Source organism: Carassius gibelio, chromosome B2 (genome assembly GCF_023724105.1).
Source record: "Carassius gibelio isolate Cgi1373 ecotype wild population from Czech Republic chromosome B2, carGib1.2-hapl.c, whole genome shotgun sequence".
Lineage (NCBI taxonomy): Eukaryota > Metazoa > Chordata > Actinopteri > Cypriniformes > Cyprinidae > Carassius > Carassius gibelio.
In genome coordinates, this window is record NC_068397.1 from 26,839,385 (window position 1) to 26,866,711 (window position 27,327).

Here is a 27,327-nt window from a genome sequence, read left to right on the forward strand (position 1 = left end):
CAAAAAAAAATAAATTTTTTATCAAATAATACGTCATAAATAGAGGTTCACTTCAGTGATTTGGTACGATTGCATTCACATCGACAGCGAACCATATCGGAGTTCACATGTACCCCGAACCCCAGACCACCCTTTTTAAGCGGACTCGGGTATGGTTCGCGGGATACACACCTGAGTGTGGAAGACAGCTTTCACATCATCCAAATGAACCGAACTCTGACTGACATCAGTCAAACCCGGGTGCACTCCAAAAGTGCTAGTGTGAAAGCATCCTAAGAGATGTAATATAATGTGAACAGGAGCTACTTGTTTCTTGCTGTAATGCTACTTAAAGACTCTGCATTTACTGAATAGTTCCTCAGAAGGGGTTATTGCATGCAATGTTACTGCAGGGTTTTGAAGGTCTTCTACTGACCTTATGGCAACTTTTGAAGCCATAATGGCGAAAATCTTAAAGTTAAGAAAAAGTAAGATTTCCTAAGTGCATTTCTAGAGGAATTCCTAAAAAATTTCATGATGGCAGGTCAGGCTGAAGACTCAAAAACATAATAAAAAATATAATCTGCCTGCTGATTACCAGAATAATTATCATTAGCACAACAACCCAGTAATTTCATTAAAAATTTTACCTTTTTGGATTTAAGACAAGTTGAAGGTTATCCTTACCAAAATTTTTAAGAAGATTATTTTCAAAAAATTTAATTCTTCTGAAGAAAAAAACAAACACAGAAAAATCAAGCAAAGAAAATAGTAGCCATTTGGTTTGGGACAATTTTTAATATAACTGAAAGAAGAAAGTCATATACACCTAGGATGGCTTGAGGATGAGTAAATAACAGGCTAATTTTCATTTTTGGGTGAACTAACCCTTTAAGTACAATATTCACACTTTGTTTTTAAGGTCATTAACCGTCATTGTTTTAACCGACATGTCAAACAGCCAATTGCAGTTTGCTTCATTCATCGTCACGTTTCGAGGCGTGGAAATGTCGCCACAATAACAGACCGGTGTGTAAAACTCTCTGACATATTTAAAAGATTTCATGCTGCAAACTTTAAATATTTCACATACTTTTTGAAAATCCAGTGTTTAGTTGATCCTGATGGTATCTTTATTTCCAGGTGGAACTTTGAAGAATGCGACACACACGTCTTGCGGAAATCCTGTAGAATATAACCAATCCAATGACGACTTCGACACTCCTGAAGTGTTTCCACTTTTGTGTCCCATATGCATCAGACGTTTAGCCAACAGTCTGTGAGCATGACGTCTGAGGCTGAGACTAACGAACCATTAACTACTGTATGACTTTTGTCTCAAACTCCTAATTTACTCCTTATTAATAGATAGTAAGGTAGTTGTTAAAGGGTTAGTTCATCCAAAAATGTAGATTATGTCATTAATGACAGCAGCGTTGTACATCAACAGTCGCGCTTATAACAGACCTTGAAATGAACTAAATGCTGAATAAAGTCGTAAATTTTTGGACCAAATTGTATTTTTGATGCTTCAGCTGGCCCTCTGATGTAGGGCTGTCAACGAATATTCTAAATTCGAATAGTTAAAAAAAAAAAGAATTTCGAAGGTGAAAATTTATATTCGAATAAAAAATTTTTTTGAAAAAAAGGCCCGCTGTAGTAGAGGCGTGGTTGTTTGCTTGGCGAGTGGGCGCGCAAGCGCACCTGAGGGTTCAGTGACAGGTCACAGCCTCACAGTAGTCGCACTGTCTGGCAGAGCATAACTGCTGAAAGTTGACGCCTCTTCATGGAAGATGCCAGCAAGTGCAGAGGCCAACTCGACCGCAGCAGAGAAAATTAGATAAAATTGTTGACCCGCGAGATAAAGTTGTATGCAAGCTATTTAAGATACAGTTAGCATACCATTTGACCACTAGCACCATGAGGTCACATCTCAAAAATGTGCACCCGAATGAGCATGGCATAATGTGTGGAACTCCAGCTAAACAGTCACGTCTTGACACTTAACGTTACTTTGTATCGCCTGCTGCAAGCTCTTTGTCTGCAACACGACAAGAGGCCATAACGGATAAAATAATTTTGTTCATTGTAAGGACATGAGACCGATCAGTGTCCTGGATGGGGCACGCTTCGGGGAGTTCTGTCAAGCAATGGATCCGAGGTTTGATTATTTATCGTTTCATGTCAAGGAAAAGTTCCATGTTTACCACAGCACAGCACAGCTCGCTCGGAGCGTTCAATGTCAGTTCTATATGCTGTAAAATTTCAATTATTATAATTATTTTAATATTTGTTTCAATCACTGAATGAAGCCTGCTATATTTGGGACAACAGTCGCGACCTTAAATTGCTTGCACAAAAATGTGTTTGTTCATTTATACCGTTATGCGCAGAGAACGTGAGGGTTAGAGAGCGTAAGGTCTGCAGTCTTGGCCATTAGTTGATTTCCTTGTTTTTGTGTAGGTAATACGTTGTCATATATGTTTAAACTTAAATAGACTTATCTATACAAGTAGTTATGTCTCTTTGTATTATTTCGTCCTGTTATTGATGTAATGCGCGTCATTGACAACATGCGCAACCAGATGTTCGAATAGTTCAAATATTCGTGTGTTTTTTAGAGGGAATATTCAAATGTCATTTTTGAGCAATTTTGACAGCCCTACTCTGATGTCACATGGACTACTTTGAAAATGTTTTTATGAGGGACAGAAAGCTCTCGGACTAAATCTAAAATATCTCAAACTATGTTCTGAAGATTAACGGAGGTCTTACAGGTTTGGAATGACATGAGGGTGAGTCATTAATGACATAATTTTTGGATGAACTAACCCTTTAAGTTTAGGTACTGGGTAAGATTAGGGATGTAGAATACGGTCATGCAGCATGTGCTTTATAAGTACTAATATACTATATAAGTTAATAATAGGCATGTTAATAAGCATCTAGTTAATAGAGAGAATTGGTCCCTATACTAAAGTGTTGCCAGAACCATTATATTCTTACAAATATTTCATGAATTCGGACCCAGAATTTAATGTGTTTTTGTGGTTGATATAAATCTTGTATATTGTGTTTTGCAGTCAGATTCTTAAATTGAGTCGAGATTATCTTTTCTCTTTCTTTCATTCTTTCTTTCTTTCTTTCTTTTTTTTGATAGAATATGTGTAAACTTTAGAGGCCAGATTTTGTTATCTTTTCTTCTTACATGACTTTAGATAATACAATCTACCCAAAAGAACCATTGGTTGCCTCAGTAACAGAACGGAGGGTCTCATTCTGTTGGTGTTGAGTTTTCAGATTTATTCAGATATTTTTTTTCTTCTGAACTTTATTACATGAACTCAGGTTTAATTTGTGGTAAAACCTGTTCAGCAGATTTTTTAACAGATGATATTCACAACCCAAAATATGGCACTCTTACGTTAATTACCATATTTATATCCCTTCTGCAAATGTTTCCCACACGGTCAATGTAGTCAATGTGAAAAACTAACAGATTCCATGTGGGCAAGGGTCATTTTGCTTTTAGAGAAGAGGGAACGTGTTTAGTTGCCTCTAATTACACCAAAACATTATTTAAGCAGGAAAATAAAGCTAAATGCCAAAGTCTGTCTGAATTCAAAATAGCACTAGGCTAGGTCTGTGGCTTTTAAAGAGGCGTGGCCTACTGGATAGATGCTTGTAAGGGGCATGCTCTAACATTTATGTCTCTAAGGGGGTGTGGTTTAAGTGCAGGATGCTCCTAGAGGGGGGTGGTCTACATGAGAGGCGTGGCCTACTGTAGCATTTTGGCTATTTATTAATACATATTAATGCATTTATTTTGGTTGTTTATAAGCACACATTAATGCCTTATTCTGCATCACTAAATTCTATATCCCTTAACCTTAACCTAAACACAACTACATTACTAACTATCAATAAGCAGCAATAATAATAAGCAGAAAAAGTATTTAGTCTAATGTGTTACCGAAATTTACGGGCAATTTCTGAGTTAAAATGGTTTCTACATTAAATTTATCATAAAATGACTTTCTATTTGCATGCTGTCTTTATCACACAAGCATCACATATTTTATGTAAATTTTAGCTTTTGGGCTTTTGATAATAACCATAGCATTTCTTTTAGCAAAAAAAAAAAACCTCAGGTAATCCGTTTGCTTTCCTGCGTTTTTTTTTTTTTTTTTTTTTTTGTATTAAAGATAATGAAAGTAACGGCACTGAAGTTTTTTTTGTATGTGTGTGAATTATGAACATTGAAATTTTGCAGATCTTTCTGCAGCCCACATGTTCATGAAGGCTGTTTGAGGAACAGGAAGTTGTGCTATTATTACCTTGAGAGTTCAATCTCATAGTACAGAGGACCTTGGCTCAGTGCTTACCTTTCGAGGCCGTTTGCAGTTTCTCTTTCTGTCGTACAGAACATTTGGTTGCTCTAATAAAACTGAACAGCCTTGGATTTGCTCAAGATCACACAGGGTCTCTGTAACCATCACAGCTGCTTTATTGAGCTTCAGAGGTTGCGGCTGATGACCATCTGGATAAGATATTTTACTTTTGGAGGTGTGTTAGGGATCCAAGTGAGAAATATTTCCAATAATTTTTGTCTTTTTTTATTTGGACAGTCCTGTCTCTTTCTCTCTCTCAGCAGGAGACCAATATGATGGATGGCTGTTTATGACTGCCATCATGTTGGAGTCCTAACATGCAGTAGGCACTGGGTTGTTGGGCAAAACTCTCTCTCTTTGTAACTCATAGTCATTAACACAATACATTAAGCACTAAACCACCCCCTGTCTCAATCTTTTATGCTGCTGTGTAACATGATAAACCAAATATGACACATTTTTACAGCGTATCTAGTTCTCATGTGGGGGTCAGTCAGCAAATCTTTAAGAATAAGAAGTTTGTCATGAGGTATTTGCTTCACGTAGAGAGGTCGACTTGGTGATCCATACATTTGTAAGAGGTGTCTTAAAATGTCTTACTCTTTTAGACTAAAAAGTCATCTTTGGGGTGAATTTCCAGGCCATAAGCTGTTAGAATAGCCATACAACTATATTAGATGGAGGTTGAGAGCCAGAGATCAGTGTTTATGGTGAACTTGATTCGAGGGGTAATTATGTTCTTCCATTCATATAGGTTAGGTCTCTCTACTGCCCCTGCTAACCCTGTTCTCACTTCTGAATTATTCAGCTTAAGAACACTCTTAACCCACACACATATGTGCCACGGAACCAAAATATATCCAGCTGCACATAAAGGGCTATTTAAAGCCTTGTCATAGATGGGAAATGGATGTTGGGATCCTGGAGAGTTCCATTATTGCTGCGGTGACGGATGATGGAATACCTTTGTTTTGCTTCTGCTTTTTCTTTTCCTCCTTTTTTGGTTTAAATCTCATGTGCCGTTCTGAAAATGACAAGGTTGGAGGCCTAGCGGTTAGTGCTTGTTCTTTGACGTGTCGAGTCATGGTTATCAAATGGGAAACGGAAGGTCAAGTCTCAGTTGCAACCATTTTCCCATCCGTTTTCCATTCTTTTTTCTCATTATTGCCCTATAGTAGCTATCAAAAAATGGGAAAAATTTCAGGAAAAATTACAGAGTAACTACGGTTAGTTGCTTCTTGGGAATATCTTATTTTAGTATATTGTATTAGTATGTTGTATTAGTTTATATATATAATTTTTGAAATGGTAGCTTCACTGTAACTGAGTAGCTTGTAGCTCAGCATTAGTTGCTTTATAAGCTCTATGAATAAGTCATGTTGTGCACATATTTGGTTTGTTGGCCTTTCAATCCTTCATAGTTTTTAACTATGCACTTTGATCGAAATGTGCGGCTAACTTAATCCATGTGCTTAATGTTCTGTCCTCTCTGACTGTGTCTGAGATTAATGTGTTGGGTTGACAACAGGTCCAGTTCTCGCCCATAACAGTTAGAGATACTTTATTGATCCCTAAGGGAAATTTAGTCAGCGGTGTAGTATGAACTACGCTGGAAATTGAAGGCCTCCAAATGAAATCTGTAAAAGAAGAGAAGGTCTCTGATGTATTTGTGACCCATTGCCATGTCTGAGCGGAACTGTAAATCCCAGCCAGAGAAGTGCTCAGCTCTAGTTGAGATCTGTGCTGATGAAAGCATGCAGTCCAAGAGTTTATGAGCGTGATCATTATAGTGCAAGCCAGAGGGCTTCAAAACAATTTGACTTTTGTCCTGAACACTGGACAATTTTAATGGCTTCATCACCATTTTATAGACAGACTGAGATTGCGAATCCTCAAATTGCCATTTCTGTCTACCTCTTTCTCGCTGTTTACTTGTGTGCGCCTCCAGTCTTGTGGAGGGAATTTCTTGTTATGTGTGTTTTGTGTATGTGTGCATTCAGGGGAACTTTTAAAATCTGTTGCATTTTGTTGAAAGTTATTAATGACAATACAGCATTATTGCCTCACTTTCTCTTCTTGTTCTCTTTCTCTTCTTCTATGTCAGATGCTTGCAATGTAGACACTAAGTCATGGATCTGTAGATTAAACATGGAACCATGTTACGGGAACAGGATAATCAGGGGTCCAAGCATAAAATCTTTCTTCTGTAAGAAGAAAGTATAACCCATTATTGCGAACTAGTTCTACATTTTATATAAAAAAAGTGTATATATATATATATATATATATGTATATATATATATATATATATATATATATATATATATATATATATATATATATATGTATATATATATATATATATATATATATATATATATATATATATATAATAAATCCAATTGTTAATCAATCTGTCAATCAATAAAAATAACAAATAAATTCAATTGTTAATCAATTAATCATTCAGTCAGTCAATGAAAATTTTAATAAATATAACCAATTGTTTTTAATGATTAAAAACATTTAAATATTTAGGTTTTAGCATTTAGTGGGATCAAATAATGAGGACATATTAATTAAAATATATAAAAATGTATTTAAATTAAGAGAGAGAGACAAAGAGAGATTTTATATTTTATTATATTTTTATACAGGTCAAAATTTTGGGATGATAAGAATTTAGTAAAGGCAAATGTATTTATTTATTCAATCATTCATTCTGATCAATATGTTTAAAATAACAGCATTTATTTGAAACCGAAATATCTGTAACACTGTACATGTCGTTACTGCAACTTTTGATCAATTTACTAACTTCAAACGTTTGAATGGTTTGTAAATATAGTCACAAAATAATGCGTGTTTGCATTGAAAAAAGTAACTCTTATATTATAGAGATTCAAAGGATGACATTACATTATGCCAAATGCCCACAGCGATTATGACTGTGCTACTGTTGATGCGAGAGCGCGTGTTTGTGCAGGCATGTGTATGATATTATGTGCAAATCTCTGATGGTATAACACAGTTCGAGATGTGATATATGAGCTGGTACTCGGCTCTGTCTGCCGTAGCCTGTGGCGTGAGTCGGGTTGAGTGATTGTGGTCATTTCAGCAGACAGAGAGACAAGCGTCCCTAGCCCAGGCTGGGGAGGACCCAGCGCCCTGCTGTATTAATGGCAGCGCCGTGCCAGATTGGACGGGTCCATCTAATACAGATAAATCATCATTACAGAGGTGGGGGGTGGAGGGGTGGGGGGGAGTTGCTTTGGCAGTCAGGAGAAAAAAGAGGGGCTTTCATTTGTGCCCAGGATCTCTGTAAACTCATTCATCATGCCAGCTATGTTACACTCCCACCCCTCCACACCAGTCCCACCTCTCTCTTCTCACTTCTCTCTCTCATCCCTCCTTCTCCTCCTCCAGAGCAATGCCTTCCAGTGTAAAGGCATTTCAATTTATAAAAGGTGCAAATTTATAAAAATAAATATAAATGAGTTTCTTTATAAAATAGAGGAAGTGGGCAGAGCTGGAAGGCAGGGAAAAATGTTTTTAATATTGCATATAGATAGATAGATAGATAGATAGATAGATAGATAGATAGATAGATAGATAGATAGATAGATAGATAGATAGATAGATAGATAGATAGATAGATAGATAGATAGATAGAATACTATGAAACTATAATTTTTTTCTCTCGTTGTCTTAAAATAAATGAAAGTGGTGCACAATAAGACTGATGACAGTTATTAAGGAAGCAGAAATGGTCAATTTCTATTTCATGTTGTCTTTTTAAGATGAAAAGCATTAATGGGAGGGCGGAATTTTTTACCCAGTGTCTGACAGTCGCCGTCTCTTAAAATTACCGGAAAGAACAATTGAACCTTACGCAACCAAAAGAGGTAAAATGACAGTATGTATAATTAAACGGGGAGATATGAAATTGCTTTTAAAAAAGATCATGACAGATGTGTCATGAAATGGAAATTGCACTTTTCTGGAGTGCTATATTTTGATTTACCACCGTTACGGACAGTGTTTCTTGTTTTCTCTTAATTATTTATTGAATCGTGATGTTGCATGGAAAGTTACATTCATCCCGTGGGTGTCTGCTTGCATTAATCTTACATTTAACAAATATAAATTGAGCGAGAGGCATTCTTTTAGAAGAGTGGAATTAATTCTATTGAAGTGGATTTGCTTGAATGATAAAGTCAGCTACAGATGGCTTTTTATGATTGCTTTTTTATTATTTGTTCTTAGTGTTCCGTTTTATAAAATTTAACACAAGTCTGCTGAATTCTTTTCAATGTAACATTAAAGGAAGTTCCACCAAAAATGAGATTTCTGTCATCATATACTCACTCTCATGTTGTTCCAAAATCTTATGACTTCCTTTCTTTTTTCCAAAAGAAGGCATTTTGAATAATGCAACTGGTGGCTCTTTCCTGTGCAATTAAACTAAATGTTTTCAAAGTTCAAAAATGATAAAACTAATCATGAAAGTATGACTTATGGACTATATTCCAAGTCTTCTGAAGCTATGTGAAATCTTTTTGAGGAACAGACTTAAATGTAAGCTCTTTAGCTCTTTCTCTTGCCTATTTCATGTGAGAGCGATGTCCAATATCATTCTTGAAAGAATCATTAGTTTGAAATAAATCTTTTCAGTGAACTTTTTTGACGGTTTGTAGACCTATATTTTAATCACAAAATGGCCATTTCAGAAGACGAACGAATATTGTACATATGAGAGGAAAGGAATATTTTGTGTTTCTTGGAAGAAAGCGAGCTAGATTTGGAATAACACAAGTAAATAGTTTTTCTTTTTTTCTTCTTTTAAAAGGATAGTATAATTTTCTCACCCCTATGTTGTTTCAATTAATTTCTTTCTCTGTCTGAACATAGAAGATATGCTGAAGAATGTGGCTGATTGTCCTAAAACAAACAAATAAATAAAAAATTAATAAAGAGCAACTGTTTGGCTAGCAACGTTCTTCAAAATATCTTTGCGTCCAACAGAAAAACAGAAATTCATACAGGTTTGGAATAACTTAAGGGTGAGTAACTGGCGACAGATTTTTCATTTTTGGGTGATTTATTTCAAATGTGTTTTTGTGTTTCGCCTCACATACATTTATTTTTTTCTGGAAGTAGAGATTTTACTGTTTTTGCCAGCACTTCACACATCAATTTTTTTTTTTCTCCTGGCTTTCAAGCTGCCACACAGACGCTGATCCATCACTGTTCAGATTCGATTTACTCGAATTCCCCTTTTCTCTGTTTCTGCTTTCATAATGCACCCAAACAGCAAAGTTATACACACATCCTGATATCCCATCTTACCATTTCAAGGTATGCTTGGATCCGACTGTTATTCAGTGAGGGTCCACGAGTGAGCAACCCTCCAGAGGCCACACACACACAGACAAAACAAACAGCGCCCACACAGGTACACACACACACACACACACACACCTCCCGTACCGATACTGGAACTTTACAGCCCTCAAGAGCCCACTCGCAAACCTTGTATTTGTTTCCCTCTCCCACGGCTGTGCCACCTCAAGGGAATTCTGGGATATCGTAGGATGGTTCATTCGGTCAGCCTGCTCTGTTAAGAGGCAGAGATTACCCACAGGGCCGTGCGGCGGCGTGCCTGTTATCCAGCTTCAACAGTGAACTGAACGGTTTAGGCAGCAAGCGATCACGTACAGGCAACATGACCTTACTTTTACCTCACAGCTGTCCACTGCTGAGACTGGAGGACTTAGATCGGATCAGTAGTAAAGCATCAGGCTTTTAACTGCATGGATTTTATGTGTTTGGACAGATATGGTTAAATGAAACATTAAACTTACTCATTTACTCACCCTTGTGTTGTTTCAGACGTGTCTGACTTTTTATTTTCTTCTGTAGAACCAAAAAGAAGATGTTGACTCTGTTCTTTTCCATTCAGCAGCAACCAACAGTGACCTGGGGCCAATAAGCTCCAAAAAGGGCCACAAATGATCATAAAGTACTCATCAAAATATCATAAAAGAATTACTTGTTTCAAGACTTCAGCCAAATGTTGGCTTTGTAAGAGCAAAAGTCACTGAAAGTGATTGAAAGTTGCCTTTCATTGAGCCTTGCCCTCTGCCACAGCTGTCAAATCTCATTCACGTTTGCAATTCAGATGTTCTGTGTGAAGATGAACCAATGGGATGAGGGCGAGCAAATGATGACAGATTTTTCATTGTAGGGTAAATTAACTTTAGATAGGAACTGCCTTGGCAAGGGGTTCAAACTGGTGTAAATAAATGTTACAATATAAAGATTGTAAACAACAATTATATAATTAAAAAATGTATATATTTTTAATATGTTTATCTTTGGTATTTTTGATTTTAAATGTTGCATTCCTAGAACTCTTTCCGGGACCAGAGTTCGCCACCCCTGACATACAGTAGTATACAGTAGTATATAGTACATACACCCAAACATGTACATTTTACATTTCAGTATTAATTAAATATATTTATATATAAGATAAAAGATATGAATATAAATACATACATGCAAATATTTTCAAAATATATACTGTATGTGTGTGTATTCACATATACATAATAAATATACACAGTAGACACAGATATATTATGTAAATCAAAACTTTTATTTTGGATGCGATTAATCGCTCGAAAGCACTGATTTATTTACAAAATGCAACTGTAAAACTACTTTGCATTTATTGTGTAAATCACACAAAGTCAGTATTTTCAGACAATATTTTAATAATGTACCGAGCCCATACAAAAAGATATAGTTTTGCCAACATTTTATATTTTATAATATCATGCTTTTTCTCATTTGTGAAAATATGCTGATATTTTAGGAGGGAACGGTCTCTTAGGACATCGTCATATTTAGGGGGTTCTTGGCATCAGAATGTCTCTGTTTTAATGCATCAAGCTGTCAGGCCCTTTTTGTAACTTTTAATTTTTTTAGACTGTACTGTCCACAAGCATCAGCAGAACTGTCTTCAGCAGCAGTCTGAACTCAATTGGCATGTTTTACAATCTGCCACTGGTGCTGTTTTACCAGGGTTGCAGGAGGGCAGCCATATACTGCTCCACTTATTTCTAATTGTAATTCGATAGCGCATAATCTCGAATTTGTTCCGCATCACATTTTATAATATGGTAATATTGTAATGGTAAGTGGCTGGCCACACTTGGCCTGGACCGTAGCAGATGGCAGCGGCTTCCTCGTCCACCTCAGGTGATTAGGGAGACAGATTTTGTGATCTGAAACTCGGAAAGAGAGGCCATAAAGGTTTCATCATCTCAGAGACAGAAAAAAAAAAGTTTCAAAGTGATGTAGTGTTTAAAAGCTTTTAGATGGGGTTTTTTTGGGTGGGGAATATAGGGTTGGAGAGGTTTCTGGAAGCTCAATTTGTATCAATATTTAATGAAAGGCAGAAACCTGTCTGAGTTCAGGCCATGGTTCCACATCGATAGCATCAAATGGACCAGCAGTGATATTTCTCATATTTATTTCAATTCAGCAAGCACCTTTTGCAATTTTAAGCTGAAACACTGGCTTTTCACACCAATAACCTGAAAACAAAAAGTTCTCTGGGTGTTAAAATGCACATTTGCCAATTGACAATAATTATCTATCATTACACTAGTGAGTGGAGATGAGTATCTTTTTGTGTGGTATAAGTAATTGAATTATTCACTCAAACGTTTCATTTACAACAACAACAACAACAACATTTATTATTAATATTTTTCATTATAAGAGATCCAGTTCTACAATGTAGCATTTCGACATACATAACTATTCTTTATATTCCAATTTAGTTTCTCGATTTTAACAGATTTTATTTTTTTGTTGATTAAAAATTGATTAATTACTCACGCTTGCTTTCAGTTAATAAACGTAACATTGTAGCACACCTCCCATCCAATAAAATGCAATTTCATGTAAAAAAAAAAAAACTTTTTATCGCTGTAGCGCCTCAGTTTAAGAAAAGTGCGCGTGAACTGAAATCTCCTTCAATACATACTGTATTTTTCTGTTCTTCAGGGATTAATTTGTTTGAATATGTCAATCTATTATTATTTTTATTTCATTTTTTTTTATCACAGCCACCATTTTTATATTTGATAAAGTGAATTGGAGTAGAAATATAATTATGTAATTGTAACTTTATTATTATAAAAAAACAAATTGAGTGTAATTTAAGCTCTTGTACACAAATCAGCTCATTTTAACCTTCATTGTTTTAGTGATGTAGTACCAACTGATGTATATTTTAGTTCAGAGATATCTTTTCCTTGAGAAAATTTAGCATGTAGAATATTGTACCTGATATATATCCAAAATAATCGTTATTGAATCAAATTAATTTGAAGCTTGTGAATCAGAATTGAACTGAATAGTGAAATTGACATCAAAACCCACCCCAAGTCCTTATGTCATTTTAATAATGTATGGTCATCTGCCATTGTTCTTTTTGTTCTGCTAAACCTTCTTTGGTTTTTCTTTTCCAGTGGGAGGAAGTAAGCGGCTATGACGAGAACCTCAACACCATCCGAACATACCAGGTGTGCAACGTCTTTGAGTCCAACCAGAACAATTGGCTGCTCACCACCTTCATTGCACGACGTGGTGCTCAGCGCATCTATGTGGAGATGCGTTTCACTGTCCGAGACTGCAGCAGCATCCCACGAGTGCCTGGATCCTGTAAGGAGACCTTTAACCTGTACTACTATGAGACAGACTCTGTCATCGCCACCAAAGGTACGGCGTTCTGGATGGAGGCTCCATATCTAAAGGTGGACACCATTGCGGCAGATGAGAGCTTCTCGCAGGTGGATTTTGGTGGTAGATTGATGAAAGTGAATACGGAGGTGCGAAGTTTCGGTCCGTTGTCGAAAAACGGCTTTTATCTGGCATTTCAGGACTATGGTGCGTGCATGTCCCTGCTGTCTGTCCGTGTGTTTTATAAGAAATGCCCTAGTGTCGTGCAGAACTTTGCGATCTTTCCAGAGACCATGACTGGGGCAGAGAGCACCTCGCTGGTGATCGCTCGCGGGATGTGCATCCCGAATTCTGAAGAAGTGGACGTACCAATTAAGTTGTACTGTAATGGCGATGGGGACTGGATGGTTCCAATTGGGAGCTGTACCTGCAAGGCAGGATTCGAGCCGGATAACGGGAACGTCTGTCGAGGTAAGACGTTGGGTTTTTAATAGTGTTGATCTTTGGTTAACTAATGTTTAAGGGCTGTCAAACTATTTATTGCATCAAAAATAAAAGTTTTTGTTTTCATAATATATATATATGAACTGTATATATTTATTATTTATATATAAATACACACAACATCCTTCAGAAAACATTTTAATATGCTGATTCGTTCAAGAAGCATTCCTTATTTTTATCAATGTGGGAAATGTGACTTATAGACACACACACACACACACACACACGCATACAGTGTATATATATATATATATATATATATATATATATATATATATATATATATATATATTGAAAATATTTACATTGTATTGTATTCATATAGTTTATATTTTAGATCAATATATTTAATATATAATCATAACATATTTTTATTAAAATATACATGCATGCATGTGTTTTTATTTATACATAATAAATATACACAGTAGACAGACATATTATGTAAACAAAAACTTTTATTTTAGATGCGATTAATTCCGATTAATCATTTGTCAACACATAATAATTATTGATATTAATAACATAATAATTATTTATATATTTTAGGTGTTTTAAATGGATCTTTTTAAGTTGGCGGAAAACATGGGATAGTATCTGGTGTCTCGTAAGCTTTTACAATATTCATCTTTGCTGAAATTCTATGAATTTCCATTTTATTTGAGGTTAATTCTGGTTTGGAGCTGGTTAAGCTCATGGACCAGTATTTCATAGCCATAATATTTGCCAGCAATATGTTTTTTAATCAAAGTTTGATAAAAGGCTTCTTGCTGGTTAATCTATTAGACCAGTGTCAGAAACAGCTTTCAAAGCCCAAAATTAGCTGGTGACCCAGTGACTAAGCTGGTCTTTATTCCTGAGCTTTAGATCAAAAAGTTTCTGCAAGAGCTTTGACAAATGAACTTCCTGGAGATTCAGTTATGAGATACACAGATTTGTGATTATTTGAGAAGATTTCCATGCAGCAGATTCAGATTTTGAGTTTGAGTTGACTTACTTATTCTGGATTAATATAGCAATGTGCACACATCGAGAGAGAGAGCAGAATGTGGTGTTAGAGGCAAATATGTAGTCAAATGGGATAATTTTTTGAATTTGTCCTTTGAAATAAAACCACTATTATAAATACTATATTTTAATTTGATATATTGGTTTTACTTTTCTGGTGGGCAAATCAAACCTTTAAACAACAAAAAAAAAACCTTTAGTCTATTTTCATGTGCACACCAACACACAAATGGTCATATTGTTCTCTCAAGGTCTACGATTGGTCGATTTGGCCTTCACTCAAGGCCAGTGGTGTCAAAAGTATTGGCATTCATTACTCAAGTAGAAGTATAGATACTAGGGTTTAAAAAGACTTTTGTAGAAGTTGAAGTATCAACTCAAGCTTTTTACTCAAGTAAAAGTGTAAAAGTACTGGTTTAAAAACTACTTAAAGTATAAAAGTAAAAGTAATTTAAGGAAAAAAATGCCATTAAGAACAAAAGCTTGGGCCGTGCCACAAGGGCCTATTGGGCACTACCCCACCTCCTCAAAAAAACTTTTTTCTAAAGTCCATAATGACTATAATGTTATATTAAATATGAATATGAAATATTTGGGAGGCACTAGGCTACCTGTTTCAGCCACATATATGCCCATTGAAAATGAACTCATTTTAGTACAATGCAAATACATTAAAGAGCTAGAGATATGATGACTAGTTGCCAATAAGTATTGTTATGGTGCAAAAAGTCAAACTTCAGAGGCATGTCATCAATAACCTTGAATGGAATGTAAATGTACATCCAAGCTTAGATGCAGGACTCTGTGAGGGCAATGGACAAGAACATTGGTGCAGGCTAAAAACAATTACTCTTGTGTGGTTGACTATTTACAATAAACATTATAGTGCTGTCAAAATGAATGATTAATCTAAGTGATTATTCAAAAACTAAAAATGAAAAATAACTCATAATCCTGATACCTTCTTGATTGATAGCTTCTTGTATTCGGTACATACGTCTGCTATGTCCAGTGTTCGGGGAGGGTAACGAGTTACAAAGTTGATATAGAGTCCCACCCACAGCCCGAGAGAGCTCTGGTGCCGGAAGTAAATTTCCCATTCATTTCTCCCATTCACTTTTGGAAAAATCCGTATCTGAAGAGTTTTAGAGCATGTGTGAGGATAACCAGCCACGGCTGCATATAACATATCATTTCAAGTGAAAAAATTAAGACAAAATCCAAAAAAAGTCAAAGGTACAAGACTGTGTACATATTTTCATTTCGAGCGCAGGAACTACTCATCCCATAAACCACCGCGCCCCATTGAATTCGACTGAAGCCACAACTGCGAACGAGGCAACGAGCCTTTTGAGCGACATCCAAATCTGATGACGGCCGCTCGCGCGAACTTTTTCCTCCAGTGAATTTTATTTTATATAGTGAATGTGCAGTAATAGCAGTTCTTTCAGTATTAATCGTGTAAATAAATAGTGTTTTATATATGTATTGTGTATTGATTTTTATTTTATCATCGTGTATTTTATATTGTGTGCGTGTGTGAAAGTGGTTAACGATAACGTCAGCAATGGTGCAGTGCTTTGTATCTGACTGCAATCACTGCTCAGTTGTCAACACATGTCGTTGCCATTACACAAATGTTCAGTAAATGCACAAAAAGGTATGTCTAGGCTAAATATTGTTTTGACAGTGGCATTATAAAATGCTTGATATGACTCATTCCATATGGAGGCTACAGTAGCCTAGCTAAAGTGGACGATAATGCTAACTAAAGTTACCAACCTCCCTGCAAAACTCTCAATGGCAGCCAAGGAGATCATGATTGCACTGATAAGTCTACCGTGCAAAAACGCAATACAGGTTTTTATTTTATTTTATTTTTTTATTAATGATCTTCAGTCTTCACGGACCTTCGAGGGGTTTAACCAGACGGTTATACGAGCTCCACCAATCAGATGCATCACTGTGGGATTATGGGATTGTTCAGGATTGTGGGTAATGAAGTACTTAGCCAAGACATCACGAATAAAAGGCATTTAGATCAAAACAAGGTTAGTGCCCCATGATCTTTTTACGTTTATATGAGCATATACTGTCGCTTAGTACAGCCGTAGCTGGTTAAGTCTACCATGTATGGTTACGTTTTAATGGCTTATACCCCAAATGTCAATGCAGAAATTGCATTGAATTTTTAGTTCCGGCACCAGCTGTGGGTGGGACTGTGATGCTCTATAGCCTAGATATCACAACATTGTCATTTGTGTCATCAATCGCAAACGATAATTTATTAAAACGTCTCACTACCCAACTACCTACAGTAGCTTAATTTGTGGAGGACGAAGAGAAAGCACCCATTTGGCAAATGAGCCAGTAGTGAGAAATAAATAATAACTTTTAAGTAGGGTCCAGTGCCTTTTCGATACTTTTAAAATGGTACTGGCGCCTCAACGTGCCTGAACCGATACTTAAAAAAAAAAAAAAGAACTACAAAAAAAAAACTATGGATAACATTAAAGAACATTACAAATATTTAAAATAAATCCATAGCTTTCACCTTGGATGCTCTCATTTCCCAAGTTGTGCTTCCCTTAATCTAAGGCTAATAAATGTATTTCACAATCTGGGTCATTATTTAAAACAAAAGTACACATAATGTTTCTACTGTATCTCTGTCACTCACTCTGATATTTAGTTAAGATGAGTGCTGTCTGTCACTGTCTTTTATCAGTTCTGTGAATGACTGTATGCTCATTCTTTATAAAGTAGCAACAATCTCGTTTTTAAAATACAGTACTGTGCAAAAGTCTTATGGAAAAGAAAGAATAGTGTTTTCACCCCAAAAAAGGGTTTTAAGCCAGTTATTTATATCTTTTGCTGCAATGTGTCAGTAGGACAGTAGTTTGCCATTAATTTTAATAATAATCTAGTGCGATTTTGAATGCACAAGCAGTTTGACGATGGCAAAATGAATGTTTGGAAATGTAAACTGATATTTTATACTGACACTCTACAGCAAAATATATAAATAACTGGCCGAACACCATTCTTTTAAGTGAAAATACTGCCTAAGACTTTTGCACAGCAGTGTATGTACGTATGATTAAATGAAGTATATTTAAATAAGTGTAAGGAAACAGCTGTTTCGTGATTAGCGGTGACAAGCGAAAACTTTACACTAGATGAGAAACCGACTGATCGTGACCTTTTGTAAACTGTATTTATGACAAAGAACTTCACAGATACAGATATTCTAACAATCTATCGGTAAACACACACCTTGTGTCCTCTGTCTCTGTTTGAGCTCGCGCTGCTCCACCGTGGTCGGCGGATTGAAGAGCGCGCTGAAAGACGGGAGGAGACCGGACTGATGCCGGTTTCATTTGAAATTTAAGCGGACTGACTCTGAGGCGATCGGATACTACTGGTTCCAACCTACTTTTAAGAAATATATTTTTTGATAAACGAACCCAAAACTGTCTATGCAGTGTGATGTGACTTGTGTCATGTGCAGGTGTGATGGATCGCGTATGGACCGATAGGGTGTCGGAATGGTATATGTGTATACTTCTCATCCAACCACAATCAAATTCACTGCATCCTGATGGCGCGATTTATCTGGATAGGTTTTTTTTCTTTCTCTCTCTCTGAACGATAACAATCCGGAATGAAATAGCAGTAACGAAGCTATTTTTTTAAATGTAAGGAGTAGAAAGTACAGATACTTGCGTGAAAATGTAAGGAGTAGAAGTAAAAAGTCGGCTGAAAAATAATTACTCAAGTAAAGTATAGATACCCCAAATTTCTACTTAAGTACAGTAACGAAGTATTTGTACTTCGTTACTTGACACCTCTGCTCAAGGCCAATGCCATATTGGCTCCCTCAGGACCACATGTGTTGAGAGATGATAAGATTGATTGACAGCCATCTGTCTCGATCAATGAACAGATACAGCACTTAGTCTGGGTGGGCCAACTCTGAGGACCACAGGTGCCTCTACACATAAATACACACATGCACAGGTGGCGGCCTTGTTGAGTTCATTGGCATCCTCAGGCAAGGTCTTCTTATCAACTGAGAGATGGTCATAATGTCCATGTAGTCCAAGACCTGTTTTTAAATGTCAGAAATTCCTCAAAAGTTGGCCTTTGCGAACTTGAATTTAATTTTACACAGTGTCCAAAACCCAAGTGCAATGTGAGCAGTTTTGACCCCAACATTTATTTATTTATTTTGTATAATAATTATGGTTAAAACATGCTTGGATATTACATATATATGTATATTTGGGTCTTGAAATCCACATGCAAGGAAAAATTAGTTAATAATAAAAAAGTTAATAATTTAACTTAATTTAACTTTCAAGTCAGCTAAAATTAACTATTTAACTGAATTTATTTAATAAATGAATTTGCAAACAACAGTATATATGTGAATGGACAGAAACATGCCAACATTTGCTTGAAATGGCAGAAAAATAACGAGGACACGGTGTCGGATGTCTTCTGGAATGCTCACCGTGCCGACGGTCGTCCATTTGCGAGATGGCGAGAGATGGTCGCGCCGGTGGCAGTTTGCCGAATTGACGGCAAACTGCCACCGGTACATTAGGCGGTACAGACAGAAGGCTGTTTAAATGTTATGTGATCTTTCCCAACCATTGTAATATGTGAATATTTTCATAACAACATGAGCTGCTTAAAGTTGTCAATGTTACTAATGGTAAGCAAGCACCACTTTGTTTAGGTTTTGTATATCTGCGATCATCTTTGTAACGCAGTACAAACTTCATAATCATCGGGAAGAACCGGCAGACAATCACAATTACTTAAATAATCAAAATAAACACAAAACAGCGGGGCAGCCCCTCACAGATGACTGCCATGCACAAACAAAATCAAAACACAAAATAAATCCAGGCCTGGTCCTTCACTCGTCCCCACCTTTGTGGGTCGAGCAGGTGTCGCTCATTTCCAATCACTCCACCAGCCTCGCTCCGTTCCCACGGCTCTCGGCCCCGCCTCACTCGCCACAATCTTGTTTTGGTTTCTCCTTTTGAATGACGAATATATACTATTGATAGCTGCTAATATAGACAGTTAATTCCTCTCACGCATGCACAGAATGCACATGTTAGTTTGCCATTCGATGTATTCTGTGTGGTGTGTTCGAGCGCAGCTTCTTGGTCCGATGCTGCCGACGTGAGGCGACAACACCGTCGGCTTTCGTCGCCGCTAGTTCTTTGAAGTCGGCTTGGTGTGTCCTGGCCTTAAGAGGTGATGAAGTTGTCATAAACTTTGAAGATTAAAGATGGTTGAGGTTTTGCTGGGTGCTAGCATCTGGTACAAAGTCTGTCAGCTAGATGTGGCCGCGGTTTTTAAAAGCCAGTGTGTTAGCGGATTAACGATTTCGCACACAGCAAGTCACCACTAATTACTGACTCTTTGATCTGCGAGTTCCCATAAAGGTTTTTGATGGGGTAATATAATGCAGTCTGAACATGCACACACACACACACACACACACACACACACACATTGCATTCTTATAAAGTTTCCATAAATTCCCTAGATTTGTTTTTACCAGCACAGGCAACCTGGGGTAATAAGTATTCCTTTAATGTTCATTAGTCTGTTTTTGTTGATGGCCGTCTGGATCCAAACCTCCACACCCCCCTCTGCTTTCATTGGTCAATTTGGACCTGGAGAGGGTGATTAGAGGTTGATTAGAGTAATTGGTCTTTTGGGTTAATAAAGGTGTCTGAGCTATTATAAATGTGTCTCAAAGGAAGTCTGAGCAGCTTTACGTCTTGGAAGGGATTGTTGCATACTACTTACTGCATACTGCACAATATACACTGTATGCTACCTACTGTTTTCTTGATATAAAGCAAACAATAGTATGTTAGTTGAGACATGACCTCATTATGCTTGTCAAATAACCTCATTAGGACCTTGTGTAATTTAGTTAGCGGTGTCCAGCTGATTATTAGAAGTAAATTATTAATATTTTCCTTTTTTAATTTTGGCAGTCTGATTAAATAATAAATTAATCAAAAATAGTCTAGTATGCTATTTTGCTTTTTAGAACACAGCCAGTGTCTCTTTCTCTCTGTCACCCACTTTCCCTCGTTCAGTCTGTCTAACGCACAGCTGGGTTTGTTATTTTGACCCTGCTCAGAGGGAGTCTGAATAATCACTGTGTGTATACAGTATGTCCGCATATCTGTGTGAGAGTCAGATTAGATCACACCCTCAGGGAGAGAGATGATGGCTGTCACCAAGAGTAAAATCAGCATATTAATAAAATAACCTCCCCCCATTAGCCACTGCTCTCAGCTCAGCTCGGATTCTGCGAAAAAAAAAAAAAAAGGCTGTGCCGGATCGAGCCGTGAATGTTCTGGGGTGCATATTTGGCTGTATATTCTGCCAGTCTGTGTCTCGAGTGCTCTGACAGAGGGGTGAGAGGCTGGATGACCCCTCACAGGCTGTGGAATTGAACAGAGATACACTCACCACAAGAGCTGTCAGAACTGAACAGAACGCACACCTGGAGAGAGAGGACAGCTTTATACAAACACACAGATTTTACAGTCACGTATAACTTTATATACAAAGACATTCACAGAGCTCTATACAAACACTCACTCAGTATACACACAAACAGATATGCACAATTGGAGTAGAAAAATATGAAAACTTATACAGAATAGACTTGAGCTGCTTTTCTATCCATATAGCTGTATGCAAGTGTTCAGGCTTTTGGATTAAAAAAAAAAAATATATATATATATATATATATATATATATATATATATATATATATATATATATATATATATATATATATATATATATATATATATATATATATAGCCATCCACACATATGACAGAAAAACATTTACTGTTTATTGAATTCAGAAATTTGGAAAAAGCCATGTGAATATTTTGCTTGTTTGCTACCAATTGTTTGCAATTTGTTAGCAAATTTTCGTAGCAATTTGGTGCCACATTATCCTTCAGAAATCATTCTAATATGCTGATTTGCTCAAGAAGCATTCCTTATTTTTATCAATGTGGAAATTGTGATTTGCACACACACACACACACACACACAAACACATAGACAGTTTTATGCACCCTTGATGGATAAAAATATGAATTTGTTTAGGATGCCATTTATTTTTTATTTAAAACAGCTATGTAGGTACGGACTCAAATCTACATCTGTATATACACTTTAAACAGATTGACACAGACATAAACACACAAAGCATGCATGCACTTGCAGCTCTATATATACACAGACAAAAGGCCATTGAAAAGCACTCTCAGCACTACATAAACACACACCTACCGCTCTATACAACACACAATCAGGCATAGCCAAACACAGCAGAGCTCTATTAAAACAGCCATAAACAAGCACACACATGCTAGTCATCGGGTACAGAAACACCCCTACACACACTCACACACTGATACCATCACGTACAGCAGACAGCTTAGGTTTTGGACATCTGGAAGATCCCTCTCATCTAGTTGAAGTTTGTTTACATCTTTCAGACGGTGCGGTCCAATCTCCGTTCCACTGAGATGATCCTCCGTGCTTTTCCCGGAGAGAAGAACCCTCTTCCCCTCTCAAATATCCCTCGAAATGACCCAAAACAAGCGCTAGCAGATGGGGGCTGTGTGTTGAGGATGCAGATTTGTGTAGATGATGGTTTTCTGATGCCGGCTGCCAAATTTCAGAAGAGAACAGAGGAGATCTGGACAGCACATTTTTTTTTTTTTTTTGGTTCTCTTGAATTTGAAGAAGAAAATTGGTATTTCACAGATGTACTTTGTGATTTTTAATTGTGTGTTTATCACAGGACAAATCACCTTCTGTTTTGTTTTCTGATAACTCACGCGTCCTCTGAGAAATCTGTCTGTAATTGCAGTATAATATTATTTTGACCTTTGCAGAAGTTCGTAACTAAAGCTAGATTTGTTTTTTGCTGCCTGGTCCACCTTCATTCCCAGCCAGTACATGAAATCACAGATGTCATCTGTTAATAATTGTGCATCAGCTGCTGTACCAGACCCTTGTGAATAGTGCTGAGGTCTGTGTTTGAGTGTGTATGTGTTTGTTTGAGAGCGTCTGCCTTTATAAAGCAGTTTCTGGACAGGAGTGAGGAGAACTGTGTGACAGACGGTAGTAATTTAGACTCCTGCCTCTCTCTCTAGAACGAGGCCAAAAAAGACGTGCAGTCTGTGTGTTTCTTTCTCCATCTCTGTTCTCAGTGTGGGTGGTCACTTGCAAGAGCTTATACCTACTCACCCACCGATTTAATTAAATTTTTTTACATCTGCAAATTATTACTATTATCATCATCATCGTCATTTTTGTTATGGTTATTATTATTATTATACAGTTCCGGTATCTTAGAATTTTAAATAGATTTTTGTGTTATGTAAGTTTGTCTTTTTAGTAGTTGTTTATATAAATTATCTAACTTTAGTTTAATGTTATTTGAGTTTGATTTTAGTCATTTGAGGATTTCAATTCATATTTAGTTGTCAAGCAACAAAGGTGAGATAAAAATATGAAAATAAATAAGTTTATTTAAGTTTAAGTTAATTGAATTAATTAATTAATTAATTGAATTACAAATATATATATATATATATATATATATATATATATATATATATATATATATATATATATATATATATTTGTCTTTTTCAGTGAAGACAAATGATTTTAAATGGTTATATTTTTGGCTATATTTAATAATAACAACAACTATGACCCTAAATACCTACAACTACAGCAAGCAAATAAAATAAATGAGAACTTTCAGTACACTTTCAGAAGTGTATTCACACAACCAGAACACAATGCAATGTTTGTGGATTTATTTTTATATTTTCTATAACATTTTATAATAAGATATTTTATCAAATATTTTCTTTTCTTTTCTTTTATTATTTTTATTTGTATTTCTTTAATATAGTGTTGTGTTGTGTTGTTCACAGCACAATAACTCCTTTAGATATATATGCTGTTATATATGCTGTTGTCACTTTCAAAAGTTTGCAGTGGCTGTGTGACCTCTGTTTATCTGTCTCTCTCTCTCTCTCTCTGTCTCTCTGCTCCCTCTGTTTGTCTCTGTCTCTCATTTTCCCTCTGCTCTCTCAAAAGTCATCAAGGACACACGGTTTGAAAAGTGAGTGTGTTTTAATGCTGCTTAATTACACATTTGAAGAGCGCAAACAAACCCTCCCCTCGGCGCCGGCGCTCAGAAGTGTCACGGCTCCATCTCTGTGATCTTGGTGTTTACACCATGTACACAAAGCTTTAAAAACAGAAGAAGAGCACTCGGCTAGCTTTGCTCTAGAGAGAGAGAGCTTTTGGGCTTCATGTTGAGGGAGGATCAACTCTGACCGTGGCTTCTGGAAGAACACCGAATGCCTTTTAACAGACACTTTAAAGTGAAACCTTTGAGCTTTCAGATGCTGTGAAATCATCACTTCATGAGATTCTGAACGCCCACTTCCACAAACACACAGTTTATTAGTCTTTGATAAGGCAAGATCACTCGTTTTGTTGCTCCTACTGAAGCCTGGAGTCTGGAGGTTTGTTGACAAAATGTGCAGCTTGCTGAGGAGAGGATCTATCCGTCCATTCATCCATCCATCCATCCATCTCTGTATCTGTCATTCTGTTTATCTATTGTTTTATCGTTCTGGTGTTCTATTGTTGTTTTGCCCTATCGTTCTGTCATTAGATCACTCTATATATCTTAATCTATATCTATATATTTCTAAAATATTGTTGTTACTTGAGACTGAATATTCTACTAAAAAAAACTAACTCTTTTAATTCTTCTGGGCTATGAAGAGCAGTCTCTGAGCCGGGGAGGTTTAGCATGCTTTGTAGCTCTGATGGAAACGAGCCGGCCTGCTTAAAGTATTCATATTTACTCCAGTTATCTGGAGCAAAGCACATGTTCTTCTGGGTTCTTCTGCTTCAGCGGCCCGTCAGGTCAGCAGTAAGCGTGGGTCAGTCATTGATCGGGTCAGGGTAATGGTTTGGAAAGCCTACACCAGCACCAGAGGCCCAGCACGAGGCCCAGAGCCAGAAACATGCAGGGGAAAATCTGTTTCCCAATCAATCAAACTGCTCAGCACACAGGCCAATGATTGATCGACTGCTAGTTCACTGCTGCACGCTTTGGTTCTGACCCAGATAAGAGGCTTTTTTCCCCTGATTTTGACACTTTGTTGCTGTGCAGATAATGGCTCATGTTGTTAATAAATGAACTGCAGTAGCTGTTATTTTGAACAAATGCAAGTGTGAAATACTATACTTGTTGAATGACTACAACAAAACAACTAAGCCTGCACAGCACTGTTGAATTTTTTTAATGTGCTGATTATGGGGTAAAATCTCTGGAATTTTTCGAAATGCAATTAAAAATAGTTGTTCAGACCAAAATGATTATCATTTACTCAACCTCATCTCATTATATTCAGATATGATTTTCCCCTTGAAATCAACAACAATGAGAAGGATTTTCACTAGGCCTAGATTCTAGTAATTCCATGACACAATGCTTCAGAAGTAGTATAGACAATTCTTAAAGTCTGCATGAAATCAAAATGGGCTTTATTTACTTTATTAGCGCACATTGCATGTCTTGATGTGAACAATTAATCTGTGCAAGTTAATCCGCAGAAATCTGCAGAAAATCCTTAAACGCCCCTCCAACGGTTGCTATGAGTGAGCGACAGAAAGGAGAAGTGCAAAAATAAAACCACACCCTCTATTCAATATTCAGTTTCAGCTGGAAATATGTCACTACAATAAAATAAAGTCGGCAGCAATTTACGGTTCAAACAGACTTTAAGCTACCTTTTTGGCAGCTGCCGTTATTATGCACATCCATTGCATGGAAAAGAGAAGCCTGGACTTTCTGCTTAATATGTCATTTTGTGGAGAAGCATAGGTACTAGTTGCCTACCTATTTTTAGGGAAAATAGGCTTGCTTACAATCCTTTTTACAGTATAGACATCTCAAATTATAGATATTCTTTGCATGCACTGCTATTCAAATGTTGGAGGTCAGATCAAAGATTGTTTTTTTTTTTTATAGAAGTAAGGATTTTTTAATTATTATTCAGCAAAGGCATGTTATGACTGTAAAATACATTTATTGAACAAAATAAAAAATATATATTATTTCAAATAAATTACAAGTAACATTTATTCATCCAAAAATCTTGGGAAAGATCTCTGTTTCCACAAAAATAGCGAGCTGTATAACAGTGTTTAACATAATAATAAAATAATATGAAGTAATATGTGACACTGAAGATGGGAGTAATGATGCTGAAAATGTAGCTTTGTATCACAGGAATAAATTACATTTAAAAAAATATTCAAATCGACAACAGTTAGTCTAAATAATATATATAAAAAAAAAATGCTGTTGTTACAAATTTTTTCTTAAATTAATGCAGCCGTTGTGAGCTTAAGAGACTTCTTTTTAAAAACTATTGAAAAAATCTTACCGTCCACAAACTTTGGCATAGAGTACTACATGTTTAGTAGTTTAGTCAGTCCCAAAATGCATTGCAATGAATTCAGTGAAAAGTGTCCTGTTGGGCAGGATTCTGTAGTAAGCTGCTTTGGAATGATTCGTATTGCAGAAATTCTATACAAAACAAGTTGAATTGAATTTATTCAGCGCTAAACAGTAGCTATTGATTTCAAATCAGTCTCCTGAGTTAATGAGGTTGTGTTTTTGTTATTCTTCCTCTTTAGAAGGCAGCTGACTATGTAGATAGTCATATTATGGTGAGGAACTAGCGCAGAAACCAGCCCTGGTCTGGTCCGTGTGATTGTAAGAGTGATAAAAAGAGCTCTCAAAGCATTGTGTGTGTGTGTGTGTGTGTGTGTGAAAGAAAGAGGAGAGGACAGTTGGGACCCATAAATACACACGCCTGTGGTGTGTGCGTGTATATTATTATCTCCACTCTCTCTGTGACAGCGCTGATTTGTAGATTGGCTGATAGTCTGTTGTTTGTTTGGTTATTTATTCAGGAGTAGTTCTCTCCATTCTCTGAGCTGTCTAGTGCATATTTAATGCTCTGCTTTAGAAGCTCATATTACCTAGCGCTCTGTCTTTTAGACTCGGATATATGTGTGTTGGTGTGTCCTGAGGTTTGTGTGTGTACACAGCAGTGCAAATGAGACGGGGTTTTCTAAGAAAGATGTGAAACGGGTCAGAACCGATGAAATAAGGCATGAAAGTCTGCGTGTTTCTGTGATTTTCACCATAGCAGGGGTTTTGTTTGGCACTACGTGAAGCAAAAAGACCAGAAAAGCATCTTCACAAATCACTTCTGGGTTTTTGATTCACTCGAGACCTCAGAGGCCTGGAAACACAATCCAAACAGCCAGAAGTGCAGCAATCATAGTACCCACAATAAATCTAGTGCTTTAGCAAAAGCAAAAACAGTTTTGCTCAAATAAATATTTTATGTCTGAAGATAAAAGACTATAAAGCAATAGGCCACAAGAGAGTTCATTAGTAATTTTACTACAGTTAAGGCTAATGATCATATTATAATATAATCAGGGTGTGATTTGTGAAAATAACAGAGGGAGGGGGTGTTTTGAAAAATTTTAATTCATA

General features: G+C 36.5%; 1 protein-coding gene across 1 annotated transcript in view; it reads left to right on the forward strand.

Moving 5' to 3' along the window:
* The window catches only part of LOC127951469 (ephrin type-B receptor 1-B), a 204,825-nt gene that overhangs the window by 77,440 nt on the left and 100,058 nt on the right, over nt 1–27,327 (forward strand). Inside the window, exon 3 of the mRNA XM_052549345.1 lies at nt 12,917–13,598. Coding sequence (XP_052405305.1) covers nt 12,917–13,598 — 682 coding nt within the window. The remainder of the gene's footprint in view (nt 1–12,916; nt 13,599–27,327) is intronic.